General features: G+C 39.1%; 1 protein-coding gene across 10 annotated transcripts in view; it reads left to right on the top strand.

The window, feature by feature from the left end:
• PLEKHA5 (pleckstrin homology domain containing A5) overlaps nucleotides 1-19,000 on the top strand; it is a 236,646-nt gene that overhangs the window by 12,485 nt on the left and 205,161 nt on the right. For 2 of the 10 annotated variants that reach the window (XM_082636507.1, XM_082636508.1), the window contains exon 1: nucleotides 12,835-13,535. The exons of 6 other annotated variants lie outside the window; for them this stretch is intronic. Coding sequence is in view for 2 of the 4 variants with exons in the window: in XM_082636501.1 (XP_082492627.1) it covers nucleotides 1,232-1,256 (25 nt within the window). In the remaining 2 variants the exon portion in view is untranslated. 2 more of the 10 variants (XM_082636501.1, XM_082636502.1) reach the window with 2 other exon arrangements.

Raw genomic sequence — 19,000 nt, 5'->3', positions numbered from 1 at the left:
GAGATCTGCTTCTCCCTTGTATACAGTGCACAGTGCTAAAGGCCAGGAAGGCCACGAACCTGAGCATCTGCAGACTTCCTGAGAAGTGATATTATCAATGATTTTCAAGGATGCTTTCTGCCTTCCATTGAAGAAGAAGTAGTTGAAGATACATGCAGGGTGGTTCATGCCTGGACCCTGGAGAATGAAGAGGAAGAGTTAAATACTGAGGAAGAGGGCTTCCCTGGTGGCGCAGTGGTTGAGAGTCCGCCTGCTGATGCAGGGCACACGGGTTCGTGCCCTGGACCGGGAGGATCCCACATGCTGCGGAGCGGCTGGGCCCGTGAGCCATGGCCGCTGGGCCTGCGCGTCCGGAGCCTGTGCTCCGCAACGGGAGAGGCCACAGCGGCGAGAAGCCCGCGTACCGCAAAAAAAAAAAAAAAAAAATACTGAGGAAGAAGCAATAGAAACCAATCCTATACTGGCTGCCTTGAGCAAGGGGGATTGAGGAAACCAACTTCGATTTGGTACAAGTGACAGTACAGCCTTACTGTGATCAAAGCTGCACCCTGCTACAGTGGGCCAGGGATTCCCTCTGGTTCTTCTGAAATCACTGGCCACTTCAGAGAATAATTCCCACACAGTGTCAGTGACTGAGTAATGCTACCCAAACTTGCTTGCTACATGCCTCCCGTGGATGTTCTACATGCTTTTTTTCTCCCCGTCCCTTCCAAGTGACTAAGATTCTTTACACATATTATTTCTTTGGAACAGACATGGTCTTCAAAAGAGAATTTGCCTCTGAGATGAAAAATAGTTTTAGACTTCATATTGAGTGAATTCCATCAGCTTTTGCTGAACTTGGTTGAAGGTGCATATAATACCCATTTTATTAAATATTTACAATGAAGCTGTTTAACCTAAAATTTAAAACTTAGTAAAATAGGACAGTATGGCAGTCTTAAGAAGAAACAAGGAATTACTCCTTGCTCATTTTTCATAGTATACAAAGCAATGGTGGGGAGAAAGTAACTTGTTAAACTTAGTGTCAGGCTTTTTTCTCTGTTTGAAAATTCATCTGTTCCAGTTTTATTTTGAAAATCTTAATCTATCAGAGTATAGATGCATCTAATAATGATGGCATTTAAAAAAATTTAGTAAAGAAATGTCAGAATGATTCCAAATCTGTGTTTAGTGTGTGTCCTTTTTTCCAACCTGTTTTATAATGTTAAGTGTTTCTTTCTGATTATAGAAGTAAAACATTTGGAAAAAACTGAAGAGTATAAAGAAGGAGAAAATAAAATCACCTGGTCTCATTATGCAGAGAGAATTTCTATTAATATTTCAGTATATATGCAAAAATATTTTTAAAGATTTGGGTCTTATTGCTAATACTATGTCGAATGCTGTTTTCATTAAAGTTATATCGTGTGTCCTTATGTCATTATATATTTATTCAATGGAAGATTTTTTTAATAACTCTGATGTTCTATCTTATGAATATATAATAATCATCCCTCTTTTTTTAGATGGCTATGTTGTTTCCAACTTTTTGCTGTGAGAAAAAACCTTATATAACATATGCATGTCTGTTTCCTAGACTTGAAATTATTGGGATAGGGTATGAGCTTTTTAAAAGGTTCATTACTTAACATTTTGCCAAATTGCCCTCTTAAGAGATTTGTACAAAGTTATGTTCTCCCCTTGGTATATGAAGTGTATAAAAGTGCCCCTGTTTCTCCATACCTACAATAAATACTCTGGACAGATGAAATTTGAAGGTAACTGATGGAGAATCTGTGTGGGTTGTCATTAGTGATTCAGATAGTTTGGAACAGGGATAAATCTTTCAGTTATCTGTTGCTACATAACCAACTATCCCAAAACTTAGTGGCTTAAAACAACAATGATTTATAATTTCTCACCTTTCTTTGGGTTGACTGGGCTCAGTCAACCTGTGATATAACTGAGGGCCCTCCTGCAGATACATTCAGCTGCAACTTGGCTGGAATATCCCGTGTCTTCTCTACTTGTGGCCTCTCATTGCTTAGTAGTCTATCTAGAGTTTCTTGCTAACAATGCAGCTGGCTTCTAAGAGGGAACATTCCAAGAAGACAAGCCCCTGGGTGGAAGCGTTTATCAAACCTCTGCTTGCATTATGCTTGCTCATGTCCTGTTGGTCAAAGCAAGTCACATGACCAAGGCCAAAATCAAAAGTGGGAGAGAACTATACAAACCTGTGAATACCAGGAGATGTGGTTCATTGCAGACCGTTGATGTAATGGATTACCAGAAATAGTAAATAAGTTTCAACTAGCATTGCAACTCTAATTGATGAGCAATAGCGCTTTGGAACACTGTGTTTAGAAGAATTTGGAGATCAACTTCTGGATCAGTAGGAAAGCGTATTGTGACAAGTTAATGATGTTTGCAAGGGCTTAGGTGAGGAGGTTGGTATAATGGTGTATTTACCATCCTTAATTTAATATCTGAATTTATATCATAAAGCCACAAACATAAACATGAAAGGCAATTCAAGAGCTTACATGTAAGCCCAAATACTTTAAAAACATTGGAGTACTTGAGTAAAGTGAGCCTTAAGCTTTTATTCATCCTGGTTTCGTACTGACAATTAATACAACTGGTAGTATAAGATATCAATAATTGGGGCTTCCCTGGTGGCACAGTGGTTGAGAGTCCGCCTGCTGATGCAGGGGACATGGGTTCGTGTCCCGGTCCGGGAAGATCCCACATGCCGCAGAGCAGCTGGGCCTGTGGGCCATGGCCGCTGAGCCTGTGAGTCTGGAGCCTGTGCTCCGCAACGGGAGAGGCTACAACAGGGAGAGGCTACAACAGGGAGAGGCCCGCATAACGCAAAAATAAAAAAGATATCAATAATTGGCATCTTGTGCTAGATTAGTTTGCAAGATACCCGTATTTCACACCAGGACTGCTCTTTCCCATTGCTGAGTGAAAAAGCTGTAGCAGGGTTCATAGATGAGGAGCAAGTACCTATACTAGTGATTACAGCGGTGCCCAAGGTCATAATATAGGTGGGTGGATGGCTAGATGGATGGAGACATAATCTCACATATATACGTATTTGCATGTGTGAGTGTGTGATTTTAAGAGCTTTACTGAGTTGTGAACTTGACCCTTGGATTTACTCGTGTGATTTAACCAGTATTATCAGTGGCAATATTTAAGAGTAGGCACTATGGCCTATGCCAGTGGTCCCCAGCCTCTTTGGCACTAGGGACCCCTTTCATGGAAGACAGCCTTTCCACGGACGGGGTGGGGGTGTGGTTCAGGCAGTAACGCGAGCGATGGGGAGCGGCAGATGAAGCTTCCCTCGCTCGCCCGCTGCTCGCCTCCTGCTGTGCAGCCCGGTTCCTAACAGGCATTCCGTGGGAGACTTATAGGAAAATGTTACTATTCCTCCTGATACAGTAGTGTGGAGTCTCTTTCATGCTTTTCCCTCTCACCCCATACTCCGCTCCCCCAGAGGAGGTTCTGTGTATGTCAGCAGTTTGGTGTGTGTCCTCCTCCCCCTTCTTTGCATACCTATACATGCATACATGCATACATTCATTTATTTTTACCAAAATGAGCTTGCCCTATATGTACAATTCTTTGACTTTTCCTTTTTATTTAATACCTTAGATCTTTTCGTATTAGTACTTAGAAGTCAACACCGTTCTTTCAGTAGCTACAAAATATTCATTAATTATTTAGCTGGACATTAATTATTTAGTTGGACATTTAGTGTTTTTCCTTTTTTTTTCTCAGTTTCTAAAAATGTTGTCTTGAACATACTTATACATAAACTGTGGCCGTATGCAAATGTTTTTATAAAATAGATGTGGAAATTGCTGAGTTAGGCTGTATATGTATTTTAGCTTTTGATAAACGTAGTAAAATCCTGCTAAACACCATAAATAGGGTCTGAACATATTGAAATGATTAAAATGCATAATTATAAGATTAATGAAAAGCAGTATTTTTCATTAAGTTCATGGAGTCACACACAAAAAATAGGAAAGTGGTAGAAAGTGGCACATTGTGCAAAACTACATAATGAATCAGAAAGCCCCAAATGAAAACAGGGCATTCCCCTCCTAAATTCCTTTTGGAATTGGAGTTGGTCCAACTATTGGAGCCCTTTGACAGTCACATTCAGATTAATTTGTGGTTTTACTATTTGTGGTTTACAGTTAGGCCAACTTCCAAAAAATCTTTACCATCTTATCCTCGCATCATGCAGTGTGTAGGATTATTGTCTCCTGTATCCTTGTCAGCACTTGGTGTTACCAGCCTTAAGTTTTGAGTAATCTAATGGACAAAAATGGTATCTTGTTTGAATTTGCACGTTGTTGGTTTTGGCCATGCTTGTCATCTTTCCCTCTATTTGTTGCCTATTTGAGGCTCTTCTACAAATTGCCTCTTCCATATATTTTCTCTATTTTTCTGTTGTTATTTTTCTTAATGATTTATGTCATTATGTACTTTTTTGTATTTTTGATATCTGAGCCAGTTAGCTTAGTAGAGCTCTCCAAGGTATTTTTGCTGTGCACCCTGATAAGTAAAATATTTTTGGTTATATACTCTCATTATATGTCTTTATTTATAGATTATATACGTGTATTGTTGTCGGTCTGTGTCTTACATCTTAGTAAAGCTTATTTTTTCCTTGTTTTATTGTGTTTTAACAATAAGTGTAAATAGGGGTGCTAACCTGTCCACAGCCCAGTGTAGAGTCTAGTGTGCATTCACCTAGGAAATCAGGAGTTGTGAGCGAAATATGATTTAGGCCCCTTCCAGGCCAGTTAGGTTGGCCAAGAAGAGCACGCTCTCTGTTCTGTGACCACAGTGTGCATATCTGTAAGCCCCTGGCCACTGAGTACTCTGGTGAAGTGGAAAGTAGCCAAGGGTCAGACCTTGGCTCTGTTACCTTTATTAACCGTACAACTTGGAGAAAATTGCTTACTCTCACTAAGAACCAGTTTCTTCATGTGTAAAATGGAGAGGGTGGTCCTTGTCTTGCCTACTTTATAGGCTTATGATGTGAGTTAATCTATGTGAATAAACTTTGAAAAACTGTAAAACATGGGGTACATGTGAAATACCTGGATATTTATTTTGCAAGGTCATAACATTGGGTATATAAGACAACATACTTCAGGATCGTTTATGCTGGAAAACAGTTGAAAATGGCTGGCCTACTAATTGTGGTTCAGAAATATTTCAAGTCTTCATCGTGTGCAGATTTTAAACTTCTTGAAGGTAGAAACTATTACACATGATGGTCAGTAAGTTTTGTTGTTGATAGTGTATGTACATTTAATAATATACATATTTGGATTTTAAAATGTTTTCTATTGGGGCTTCCCTGGTGGCGCAGTGGTTGAAGAGTCCGCCTGCCGATGCAGGGGACACGGGTTCATGCCCCGGTCCGGGAAGATCCCACATGCCGCGGAGTGGCTGGGCCTGTGAGCCATGGCCGCTGAGCCTGCATGTCCGGAGCCTGTGCTCCACAACGGGAGAGGCCACAACAGTGAGAGGCCCAAGTACCACAAAAAAAAAAAAAAAAGTTTTCTATTTAAGAAAGCCCTGTGATTTAGGAATTAGAAATCAGCTTATTTATGAAATACCCAGTGGCACTAAGGAAGACTTTCTTGACAGAGTAAAGTAGCTGTTGTCCAGGGCTGCAGAGAAAAGGCAGGAGCTGGCATGAATATATTCTCCAAGGTAGTGAAGAACTCAAGGCATTGTAACGGTAGGGTCTCTCATGTAAGCGGTGGAACTGCATTATGAGGAAGGCGGTGTATGATACAGCGAACCCAGGAGTGATGATGAAAAGGCAGTTTTGAACGTGGATAATGCTGTTTTTAAGAAATGTGTTTTATAATTTTTTTAAAAAGTAAATGAATTTAACTAAAATAAATTATTATTGTCTGTAGAAGGTAGTGGATGGAGGGAGGAGAAATAAAAGAACTGAACCCCTTATCATTAATAAAAAAGAATAAGAAAATTGGGATTGCAGCGATGTAAATATATAGGTTTGAAATATTTTACAAGTATTGACACTCAGGCTCTGCAACGGTGCTGGAAAACAGGTGCTCTCAGGCCCGTGCTGCTGGCTGGCCAGGCCGGCCCATGACCAGTAGTGGCCTGAGTAGGCTGGGACTGAGCTGTGGGCAGTGGGCCAGGCGAGGTCACATTCCTTCTGAATACTCTCCCCTCCTTCCCTCTCCTTTGATTCTCATAACAACCCCATGGGGTAGAAAGCAGGACAGATCTAGCCCAGTTCAACTCACTAAACCTTTTATGCTCACCCAGATGAGTGGGAAGGGGCGGTGGCATGCTTACTTATTATATCTACTTTCAAAAACTTACTTAAAACTCTTGGAGGGGTAGAAGACAGTGTGCAAAAAACAAATGAAATCCTTTGTATATTTGGAAGAATAGATGTATTTCTCAGAAATAGTTCACACTGAGGAATTTCTGTATTTCAGAAAAGAATGATAAAAGCACTTTTTTTTTTCTTACACAGAGGAATTCCATGTCCATTTTGAACATTTACCTAATAATCTAGATTTCTACTATGTCAAGTCAGGCCCCCACCCCTACCCCCCACCCCCTTTATTCTTATGTGACTGATTTTCAGTCCAGCTGCTGTTCCTTTCTCAGTGGAGCTGCAAAAGAAACTCTGAATTGGAAACAGGCAGTATTATTGGTAAGAGAAATAAAATCTTTTGATGGGGTTCTACATCCTTTCTGTATCTACCCAGCCTGCTATTAAAGCCTTCTTGCAGAAGACCCTGAGATTAAAATATTTCACAATTTTTGGCTTCAATTCCTCAAAAACATTACAGAAGAAATGTAATAGATTATTCAAGTTGAATAGATATGATTAATCTTGCTGTGTCAGTTACTGCTGTATAACAAACTGTCCCCACACTCCGAGGCTTAAAATAATCACGGTATATTACTGAGCACAGGTCCCTGGGTTGGCTGGGCAATTCCTCTAGTTTCTGTTGCATTTATTCTTGTCTGAGATCAGCTGTGGGTCAAGCAGGAGGCTCTGCTGATCTTGGCTGGTCTAAGATGGTCTTTTCTGAGATGGTGGGAATGACTGGACTCTCTTGCATGGTCTCATTCCCAGTAGGCTTGCCCAGGCTTGCTCTTGTGATGAAGGCAGGTGTCCAAACATGTGAGCCTTAGTGCTCCAGGTCTCTTGAGGCCTGGGCTCAGAATTGGGGCAGCGTCACTTCATGCACTGCTTTCCATTGGCCAAAGAAAGTCTCAAGGCCAGCTCGAATTCAAGGAGTGGAGAGATAGACTCCATCTTTTGAGGGAAGTTGAAAAATCACATTGCAAATGTTGTCAGAATGGCCATCATTAAAAAGTCTACAAATAACAGATGCTGGAGAGGGTGTGGAGAAAAGGGAACCCTCCCACACTGTTGGTGGGAATGTAAGTTGGTGCAGCCACTGTGGAAAACAGTGTGGAGGTTCCTCAGAAAACTAAAAGTAGAACTACCATATGATCCAGCAATCCCACTCCTGGGCATATATCCAGACAAAACTATAATTCAAAAATACATGCACCCTATGTTCGTAGCAGCACTATTCACAATAGCTGAGACGTGGAAACAACCTAAATGTCCATCGACAGACAAATAGATAAAGAAGATGTGGTATATATATGCAATAGACTACTACTCAGCCATAAAGAAAGAATGAAGTAATGCCATTTGCAGCAACATGGATGCAACTAGAGATTATCATACTAAGTAAGTCAGAAAGAGAAAGATAAATGCCATATGACATCACTTATATGTGGAACCTAAAATATGACACAAGTGAACCTATCTATGAAACAGAAACAGAACCACGGACATAGGGAATAGACTGGTGGTTGCCCAGAGGTGGAGGGGTTGCTGGGGGAGAGGAGTGGAGTGGGAGTTTGGGATTAGCAGATGCAAACTGGTATATATAGAATGGATAAACAACAAGGTCCTACTGTATGGCACAGGGAACTATATTGAATATCCTGTGATAGGGCTTCCCTGGTGGCGCAGTGGTTGAGAGTCTGCCTGCCGATGCAGGGGACACGAGTTCGTGCCCCGGTCTGGGAAGATCCCACATGCCACAGAGTGGCTGGGCCCGTGAGCCATGGCCGCTGAGCCTGCGCGTCTGGAGCCTGTGCTCCGCAATGGGAGAGGCCGCAACGGTGAGAGGCCCGCGTACCGCAAAAAAAAAAAAAAAAAAAATCCTGTGATAAACTATAATGGAAAAGAATGTATATATGTATAACTGAGTCACTTTGCTGTACAGCAGTAATTAACACAACATTGTAAATCAACTATATTAAAAAAATTAACAAACAAACAAACAAGAAAAACAAAGGTTGTGGATGTTGGGAGAGGTGGAGAGTTGGAACCTTTTTGTAATCTGTATAGAACATGTGCCCCTAAATTTACTGAACCCATTTGAAGTTCATGGTTCCTCTGTCTCCAATAGGGGATTACACTTGGTCTTGGTCACACTGCTGATCATGTGCTTCAGCTATGTAGAAAATTAAGTGGACCTGTGTGTGTAAATCTCTTCTTTATTAAATCAGTTAGTTCCTAACTCCTATAGAGCAGGGTTATTTTTTTTTTTCCCTTTTCATGATGTGTTTAGTTGGTTTGGTAGTCTTCCTGGGCTTTGTCATTCTAAGGTTCAGAATGGGTCCTAGTGCCTCAGTTGTGGGGTGTGGCGAAGATATTGTAGGTTTCAGTGTATTTAAGAAAGCTCTTTCAAGTATATAACCTCCCCTGTCCTACCATATCCAGAATCCATTGACCAGGCACTTGCTGTCATATTACCTCCCATGTTTTATTTTCCTCCTGGTACTTAGCACTGGCTCAAATTCTTGTTCATATACTTTTTGGTTATTTGTCTCCCCTCACTGAGATGTAAGCTTCCCAAGAGCAGGGACCTCCTCTGACCTGTTCACTGCTGAATTCCCAGAGCTTAGAAGAGTGCCTTCCTCTCCTTAGCAGATGCTCAATAGAGATTTGTTGAATATTTATAATAAAAATTCTGTGATTAAACAAGTCCGCAGCTCAGTAAAACACAGCGTGTTATGTGCTATGTCTCTGGTGCATTGTAGACACTCATTAAGTGTTTATGGAACCTTTAGGGAGGGTCGTGGGCAGTGGGAGCTCAGAGAAAATGAATAGTTGGAGCCACCAAGGGTTTTTCCAGATGAATGCGATGAAAGACAGATGAGCAGGAGAGTTTAGAGTAAGATTGATTTGTTGAAATGTTAGACTGTTGGATTTCAGGCTGGGAACGAAGGAAGTGGAGCAAGAAGGAATCTGATGAACTAGAACAGAGATTCTCCCAAGACCAGAGACCCCACAGAGGGAGAGTAGTAAGACATGCATGCTGGAGTCTGGGGGTCGTGTTGATGCAGTATGATCGCTGATGCGCTGGTAATTTCAGATCATGTGCCAGGTTATGGGCACGATGGGGTCCTGGGATTAAGGAAATGAATGGCTCAAGTGGTTGAAGGACCTTGAGGAGGGGGGAATTGACAGCTGTTGTTTGAGAGGGTGCAGCAGGACAGCTGGTGTCCTTAGGGGGAAGTCCTTAACAGCCAGGCTATTGGGGGTAATGCTTTGAGGAGAGGTTTGCTAACAACGGAGCACCGCTTCCCCAGGAAGTTTCTTTACAAGACAGAGGCCGAGTGGAGGCTAAATCAGGCACAGACTGAGCAAAGCCTGGACAGACCCAGCAGGGATGGATTGGGAAAGGGACTGGAGATGGTATGAACTTGGGCATTGAGAGGCTTGATGGATTTAGTTTCAGTAGAATCTTAGAGAAAAGTGACCCTGGGACTAACCAGACAAGAGGCCGTGACTCATTTGGCCAAGGGTAGTGGTCAGCCTGGAAGTTGTGGGCTCTGCCTGTGTGCAGGGATTTTAGGTGGAGCTCATGGCAGTTTACATGAGTTCTAAACAGATGTGTCCTCATTTATTACTTCAGTATTTTCATGGTAGGTTTTTCAGAATATTTTAAGTATCTTTTAAAATTAGAAATGGCATTTTCTAAATGTAAACTATTAAAAAATGTGAAACAATGATATATGCATATACTAAAGGCCAATGATTTAATCAATTTATGTAGCGCTATTTATCATCTAAAATCTGAGGATTAGGATTTTCAGATTAGTATTTTAATCTATTTTTTGGTCATAAAGTTTTTCACATAGGTATTAATCAAAGTAGATATTTTAAATGTAAATATTTAATCTCTTCTTTTTGCTGTTAGTCATTTTGAAAGTCCAAACTGTGTGGTGAACCAGAGCAGAATTTCATAATCTTTAAACCACGAAGTTGCGTAATAGGCAACAAAGTAGGAATGACAGCAGTGGAAGATCTTACAAAGTCCCAGAACCACCTGGCAGTAATTTTAGGAAAAACTTTTGACTATAAGCTCATAAATAGGGACTCTGTAACATAAAGAATAATTAATAGTAATTAGTTTCTTGCCTTTTAACCCTTTGGTCAGACTTGTTCCACTGAAACGAGCAAGGCAGGTTAAAATAATGTACAGAATTTAAATTGTCTGCTTGTGCAATACAGGTGAGTTTATTTTACATAGCAACAAATTGTCTAAACTCTGTGGGTTTAGACAATAGACAAATGCTTATTTTACTACTACTTGTGTCTGATGCTAAGTACTTTTTTAAACTTCTTTTTTGAGTATGTGTTTTATTTAATTATGAAAAATTTGATACATACCAAATGAGTATAACATTTGTCTGACATAAAGAAAAATACGATGGTTGATCACTGCACCAGATACTCAGCTTTAAAAAGAGAACAAGTCTCAGACCTTTGGAGCCCCCTCTTGCCCCTCCTTGATGCCAGTTCTCTGTCATTCCCCCTACCCCTTGCCCCCATGGGCAACCACCATCCTGAGTGTTTATAACATTCCAATGGTTTTCTTTAAATTTTAACCACATATGTTTGAGTCCATATACAATTCATGGCTTAATTTCCCCAGCTTCTTCTTATAACTTCATAAAAGTGAAGACATTCTGTATGTGATTTGCTTATTTTGTTAAACATAATTATTTGTGAGATTCATCCCAAATTGATGTGGTTCATTTTTATGACTGTGTTCAGTGTATGATTATACTACAATACAAACATTATCCATTGGTGGACATGTGTTTGCTCTTTATTTTATGGCTTAATGTGAGCATTATCGTATGTCTCCTCATGCACATTTGCAAGTTTCTCTCAAACATATCACTAGGAGTATAATCGAGGTGGTAAGGTGTGTTTCGACTTCTTTGAATAAATCTAAATTATTTTCCAAAGTGGTTGTACTATTGTACTCCCTCCAGCAGTATATGAGTTTTTATTGCTTCATATCTTTGTCAGCACTTCATATCGTCCAACTTTTACATTTTTGCCAGTCTGGTGGTTGTCAAATGTTTCCTAATTGTGGCTTTTACTTTGAATTTCCCAGGTTAATGAAATTAAGTATCTTTTATTAGATTCATTGTATATTCATGTTTCTTCCTCTGGGAAATGTGCTTATATCTTTTGTCTACTTTTCTTTTCTTTTTTTTTTTTTTTACGGTATGCGGGCCTCTCACTGTTGTGGCCTCTCCCGTTGCGGAGCACAGGCTCCGGACGCGCAGGCTCAGCGGCCATGGCTCACGGGCCCAGCTGCTCCGCGGCATGTGGGATCTTCCCGGACCAGGGCACGAACCCGTGTCCCCTGCATCGGCAGGCAGACTCTCAACCACTGCGCCACCAGGGAAGCCCTGTCTACTTTTCTTTGTGTCTTTTTTCTTTGGATTTTGAGGACTTTTTTTTCTTTATTAAACATAGATAGTAATCTTTTGCAAATCTACTCTTTGGGTTTGTATCTTGCCTTCACTTTTTTTAAAGGTTATACTCCCTTTATAGTTATTACAAAATATTGGCTATATCCCCTGTGTTGTATAGTATATCCTTGTAGCTTATTTTTATACATAATAGTTTATATCTCTTAATCTACATGTATCTTGTCCCTCTCTCCTTTCCTCTGGCTACTGATAACTACTAGTTTTTTCTCCATCTCTGAATCTGTTTCTTTTTTGTTATATTCACTAGTTTGTTTTATTTTTTAGATTCCACATATAAATCATAGTATACAGTGCTTGTCTTTCTGTCTGACTTATCTCGCTTAGCATAATACCCTCCAAGTCCATCCATGTTGTTGTAAATGACAGAATTTCATTCTTTTTTATGGCTGCGTTGTATTCCATTGTGGATGTGTGTGTGCCTGTGTGTGTATGTATATAGAATCACATCTCCTTTATCCACTCATCTGCTGCTGGACACTTAGGTTGCTTCCATGTCTTGGCAGTTGTAAATAGTGCTGCTATCGCTGCTATGAACATTGGGGTGCATGTATCTTTTCCAATTAGTGCTTTTGTTGCCTTCACTTGTTTTTTGATAAATTTATTTATTTTATTTATTTATTTTTGGCTGTGTTGGGTCTTCGTCGCTGCATGCAGGCTTTCTCTAGTTGCGGCAGGCAGGGGCTACTCTTCATTGCGGTGCGTGGGCTTCTCATTGCCATAATTTCTCTTCGCAGAGCACGGGCTCTAGACGCACAGGCTTTGGTAGTTATGGTGCCTGAGCTCAGTAGTTGTGGCTCGCGGGCTCTAGAGTGCAGGCTCAATAGTTGTGGCGCGTGGGCTTAGTTGCTCCACGGCATGTGGGATCTTCCCAGACCAGGGCTCGAACCCGTGTCCCCTGCATTGGCAGGCGGATTCTTAACCACTGTGCCACCAGGGAAGCCCTGCCTTCACTTTTTTTTGAGGGATCTTTTGATGAATATATAATTGTTTATCAATCTTCTGTAAGTCATGGCAGATTTTTTTTTCTTTCCAGTCCTTTTATCTTTTTCCATTTTACCCTTTGTATTTCTTTATGTTTCTGGTTAGTATCTCCAGTACAATGATAAGAATTAATAGAAGCAACCACAGCTCTGACTTAAAAATAACTGCTTCTAATTTTACCATTAAGAATGATATTTAATGAAGATTTTTGGAGGGTATTCTTTCTAGGTTAAGAAAAATCTCTGCTATTCCTAGTTTGGTAAGAACTTTTATTAGGAGTGAGTGTTAAATTTTACCAAATATTTTTTCTGCATCCATTTAGATGAATTTTTAAAAATTTGCTAACTCAGCAAATTAGTGTGAATTTTGTTTACTACACTTGTTAATGGTAAGCCAACCTTTCATTCTTGGAGTAAACCCAACTTGGTCATGATGTACCTTCTATTTTACACATTGCTCCATTGGGCCTGTTAATATTTTGTTTAGGACTTTGCCATTTGGGATAATAAGTGAAATTGCCTTGTAAATTCCCTCTCTGTACTGTCATTGTCTGGCTTTGAAATCAAGGTTGTTCTAGCCTCAAAAAATGAGTTGGAAGGTATTCCACTTTTTGTGTCCTGGAAAAGTTTGCGTGAGATTGGAGTCAGTTGCTGAGAAAGGTATATTAATAATTTTTGACTGTTGTGATGACTTTTCATTTTCTCTGTGAAGTTCTATTTGTTTTTTTTTCTTTAAGTTTTGAAATTACATTATTAGGATGCATTTAAGTGTAGAATTGTTATGTTTTGTTAAGTGTAGACTATGTCATCAGAATGAAGTCAACATTTTATCCTGGGGAGTTGACCTCTACCTCCGTTTATACTTATGGTCTTGCTTATTTGTCTGATTTTAATATATCATACCAGCTTTAACAAAAATTTTTTAATCTGGAAATTTAGTTTATATTTGTTGTGATTACTGGTATATTTAAAATTATTTCTGCTTTCTTATTTTGTGCTTTCCTCTTTTATACTTTCTACTTTTGCCTTTTTTCTTAGAGAAGAGTGTTTAAAAGGGTAATACATATATTGTCTTTTACATTAGACCCAAAATACTTAGTAGTAGATAACAAATTTTCCCCTCAGTAGTTGGCTTTACAAGAAAGATAGATTTCAATATGCACCACAAGTTCAGTAAGAGGTTATTAGAGGAAAAGCCTGATAAAATCCCTTCATAATTTTGGAAGAAGTTATTCTTTTTTTTTTTTTTTGGAAGAAGTTATTCTAAAGAAGAGTACTGATCTTTGTTTAGTGAGAGGAGTTAAATATGTTGGTTAAATGCTTTTCACTTTTTTTTGTTTGTACTTATTGGTGGAAGCAGAGTGTTTGGTGTGTTTTTTAGACTTAAACACTAGAATCTTCTGTTAATAGTCTGATATTTATACTGGCTTTCAGTGATTTAAAATAACATGTCATTTTTTATCAGGACACCAGGCAACATCAAGTGACTTCTGTTCTAAGGTCTGTACCTTGTGGGCACAGAGAAATGATAGGCTTTGTCCTGAGGGGTTCGTATGCCCCAACATTATATATTGGTGTTAAATCAATGTTAGGTAAGAGTGAGAAACCCCTTTCTTTGTATGTCAGTATTGGGCTAACCCTCTGGGTTCATACAAGCATGGCTGAAGCATAGAGTGGAAAATGAAGCAAAGGGGGGAGAAGCAGTAAAGGAGCAGTCAGAAAAGCAGGAAGGAATACTACTGGAGGTATGCAAGTGGACAGAATTGCCTGTCTTTAAACAGATTATTTTAAAGGTGTGCATAGGAACTCTTGGTACTTATCTGAAAGCTCGTTGTCACATACTGGGAAGATCTCAGAAGCTCTATGTAAAATAACTGAAGTGTGTTTTTATATTATCAACTTTTTGCCTGGTAAGATGGAAGTCCAGACAGTTCTGAACTTGTTTTGGTCATGAGATTCAATAAAAATGCTTTTTATTAGATGCTTCTGAATAATGAACCCAACTCCATCTAGTAAGAGAGCCCCTGCCAGGAATGGAAGAAAGCAAGATTCTTTCTTATTAAGTCCTTAAACCTTAGTTTTTCTTCAGGTCCCATTTGTGTACTGTTCTATTAGTCTTTAGTCAGACATCTACCTGATTACTGCAGTTTGGGGATCTGTAGATTTTTTAGTAAGCTTTGGAATCCCCCGTATCAGGACTTCAAATGTAACCTACTTAGAATCAAGTGGAATATGTTTTCTTCCGCAAAAGAAGATAACAGTTTAAAAGAGTGAATCATAGTCTCGGGCATACAATATCATTAATCTTTAAAATTTGTTAGTGCGCTGCACACAAGATTGCAAAGGGTTCATGTACTTAGGCGACAAGATTCTATCAGAGATAGAATTACTTCTCCTAATCCTCATAATAAATCAAACACATGGGGAAAAATTGTGACAGTTTCTGGCTTCTGTGGCACTGAGTGTGATAACACCTACTGTCCCAAGTATCCTAATACACCCTGAAACAACTCACATGGCTCTCTGAAGCTAACTCATCTCTGATGGAAGATCTTCTTTATCTTCAGAGACATTCCTGAAAAGTGTACATTGAATGAACCATCCTTCTCTCCGTAATAGTTGATATAGGCAGACCCAGGTGTACAGAGAAGGTAATTTTTATAATTAGTACTTATGTTTGCTTTTTGAAAGGATTATTTGTATTAGGAAGTACTTTCCATTTTAGAATCTTGCTTTTTGAGGTTTCCTATATCAGTTATTGTCTCTCAAGGTTAGTATTGCAGGGACCTCCCTGGGAGCATGTTCTCTAATTGGCAGAGGGATCAAAAGGTTAGATAGGAGCCTTTCCTTGCTTTGTTTTCTTTCCTTTAGGGAATGGAGCCAAGCCAGTCATTACAACTTCTGTGAAACAGAACAGGAAGTAATTGGAGATTTTTATAGAGCAGTGTGGAAAGTTGGCTCTTTACTTTAGAAAGTTGGTTGTATGGAGTTTCTCAGGTAAAAACCATGTGTTATTGGTGAAACTATATATGACACTGAATTCTTATGTTTCGGTCTTGGTAAGAAGGCACCCAAAAATCCAGTATGCCATTTAGAGTAAATGCTTCTTGGATCTAAAATAATACCACTGCTGTTAGTTCCTTAAGGTGATCAGCTTCTAAGACTTCTTCTTTTCTTTGTTCTAGCTTTATTGACAAATAATTGACATAGTTTAAGACTTTTTCTTAAAACAGAGCTTCCAGCAGTAATATTTTCATTATAGCCTTCTCAAACATTTGTTTGGTCTGACCTCTGGTTAGGAATTATGGTTCTGTTCCCCTGTTTTACAGAACGTGAAAATTCATGCATTTATTTAAGTATTTGAGCCCCTAATTTCTGTCAAACATTGAGCATCTATTGGGAATAATTAACCAGACAGACTTGGCCCTTTCCCTTACATATGTTGTAGTCCAAACACAAAAGCCCTTACATTGAGTTAAATTACAAGTCAGAAGTTTTACGAATTCAAATTAATTTTTAATTGCATGAGAAAAGATGAAATTAACTGAATATGTTACATAATCTGCCAGGCCCTGGGATGCAGAGGTGAAATAGGCAAGGTCTCCAAACTAGAAATTCTCAGAATTTCATAATAGATTTTGATAGTTATTATTTAGTAATGTAACAATATTTATCTAATACCTACTGTTTGCTAGGTATGGTGCCAGATGCTAGGGATAACACATTGCATGGTAATAATGGGAGGAGATTTTTTGGTTTGCTTTTTGTTTTTTCAAATTTTGAGAAAACAGTTATTTGAATCAGAGACAACTTTCATTTTTACTTGTATTTTAAGTTTTTGTCTATTCGTTTTATGTAGTATCTGCTGTTTATGGAACACTACGTCCAGGTACTCTGGTGAGTGTTTTATCTGCCTTACATCATTTACTGCATACATTTTACAGACCTATCCACCAGTTTTTGAGCATTTATATATGCAGAAACCTTAAAATGAGGACCTCAAACCTTAAAGACCTGGCAGAGTTGGAATTCAAACTTGGGATGGGTTGGCAGTTGTGGGGCTGTACCCTACCCAAAAAGATCTTTTAGCAGTTGAGTTTTGTGGTAAAACTTCCATTTACAGTATAACTAATAGATGATCAGATTATTAAAATTCACCAGATCAAAAAAGAAGCAGTCGAAGATTTGTGATACCCAGCTATGGAATTTATTCATCATCTTATGTAACCAATATCATATATATTTATGACCGGCTTAAAAAAAAACTTCCATACTTCCATATTTCAACAAATATGGCTATTGCTATAAACCTAGGGTCAAGTTTATAATGAAACTGAAAAAACAAAAATTCCATAAAATTTGGTTGAAAATTAGTGTATTTTCTTACAGTCAGGTGTCCTGTATAAAGGGAGTGTCTTATGCTTGATGGCATTAAAAATCGGTAGCTTGAAGAATGTCTTTTTTAGTAAAGTTTTGAATTTCTTATAGGTTCTGGGCTTCCATTGACCTTACAGTTCTCCATTTAAGAGACTAACAGAGAGAGTAGTGTCTAAGGTAGCTCAAACGAAGACATTCACCTGCTGTAGTGTTGCCTTGTCTCCATCTGAACATATCCCTGCCTCCCTGATTTCTCTGGCTACAGTAGAAATCTTGTATCATTTTTGGAGGGTAGAGAACAGGGCCATTTGCAGTTGTGATCCGTGGCATTAACTGACCTCAGTCTGTACTGACTTGCTTTATTATTTCCCTAATTATCTTACCACAGCAAATCAGGTGTGATTTTTAACTTGCCCATCTTTCTTGTATTTTAGGTTACTTGTAAGTGATGAGGCATCTCTTTTGTCATTTCTGATTTTAAATGGCATTAAATTAGAATTAACTCCTGAGTAATTCAACTGATGTTGTACAACTTAGAATATAAACCAGACAATACTGAAGCTAACATTCCAAGTAATCTCTTTTTTAAATCAATCAATCAATCAATCAGTCAATTAATTTTGGCTGCATTGGGTCTCCGTTGCTGTGTGCGGGCTTTCTCTAGTTGTGATGAGCGGGGGCTACTCTTCGTTGCGGTGCGTGGGCTTCTCATTGCTGCAGCTTCTCTTGTCGCGGAGCACGGGCTCTAGGCGCACAGGCTTCAGTAGTTGTGGCGTGCGGGCTCAGTAGTGGTGGCGCACGGGCTCAGTTGCTCCGCGGCATGTGGGATCTTCCCAGACCAGGGCTTGAACCCATGTCCCCTGCATTGGCAGGTGGATTCTTAACCTCTGCGCAGCCAGGGAAGTCCCTCCAAGTATTTTCTAGTGCACCTTTAACTTTTGCTGGGCACAAATGGAAATTCTCAGCCTCTGACTGTCATAAAAAGGGGTTGTTACCGTTTAGTAATACAAATTAAAACACAGCTGGGAATGAAGTAGTTAGCCCAGTCTCACAGGCATTAGCCTCCTTCTGTTTATTTCCTCCTGTTTGTATTCCTAGAAGCAAACAGCTGTGCATTCAATTTTATTCTTTATCCCTTCGCTTAAAATCTGGATCTCAAAAGAAGCAAACTGGGCATTTAGGCTTAGAAAAATTGCCTTATCTTTTTTAGTTGAAACAATGATTTATCCATAATATTAAAAAAAATTTTTAAAGTAGATTTACCCACAATTTCACCATCATCCATTTTCATCTAGCTATAGCCATAATCTTTGTATCCTTTAGTAATCTGCTGTTTTCACTAGATGGTTGCTGTAACATTTTCTTACACTTCTGTAGAGTCATTAAAATGTTAGCCTCTGCATAGTATTCCATTGTTCAACATTTCATTTAAAACTCTATGTAGTTCACTTAGTTCCAAAATAACATTACTTTCAGTAATGAATAACCTCCATTTTAAGCTTACTGTTCAAATGTCTTTTCTGGACATTGTACTAATTAAATATTAGCATTCTCTTAAAGCCATTAATGTTGTGCAAATTAGCATAGGTTAAAAGTTTCAGTTCAAAGAAAGTCAGGTATGAGTAAATGAAAACTTTTAATTTGAACAGTTGAAATTACTACCCAAAGTATTTGAAGTATTTCTTAGTCTCAAATCTACACAAGGCCTTGAGGGATGTGTCAAAGGCCTTGGTGAGTCCATTTTTTAT

This window comes from Mesoplodon mirus, assembly GCF_964341445.2.
Source record: "Mesoplodon mirus genome assembly, chromosome: 11".
Lineage (NCBI taxonomy): Eukaryota > Metazoa > Chordata > Mammalia > Artiodactyla > Ziphiidae > Mesoplodon > Mesoplodon mirus.
Note: the sequence above shows the minus strand (reverse complement) of the source record. Positions and strands in the feature narration are given on the sequence as shown.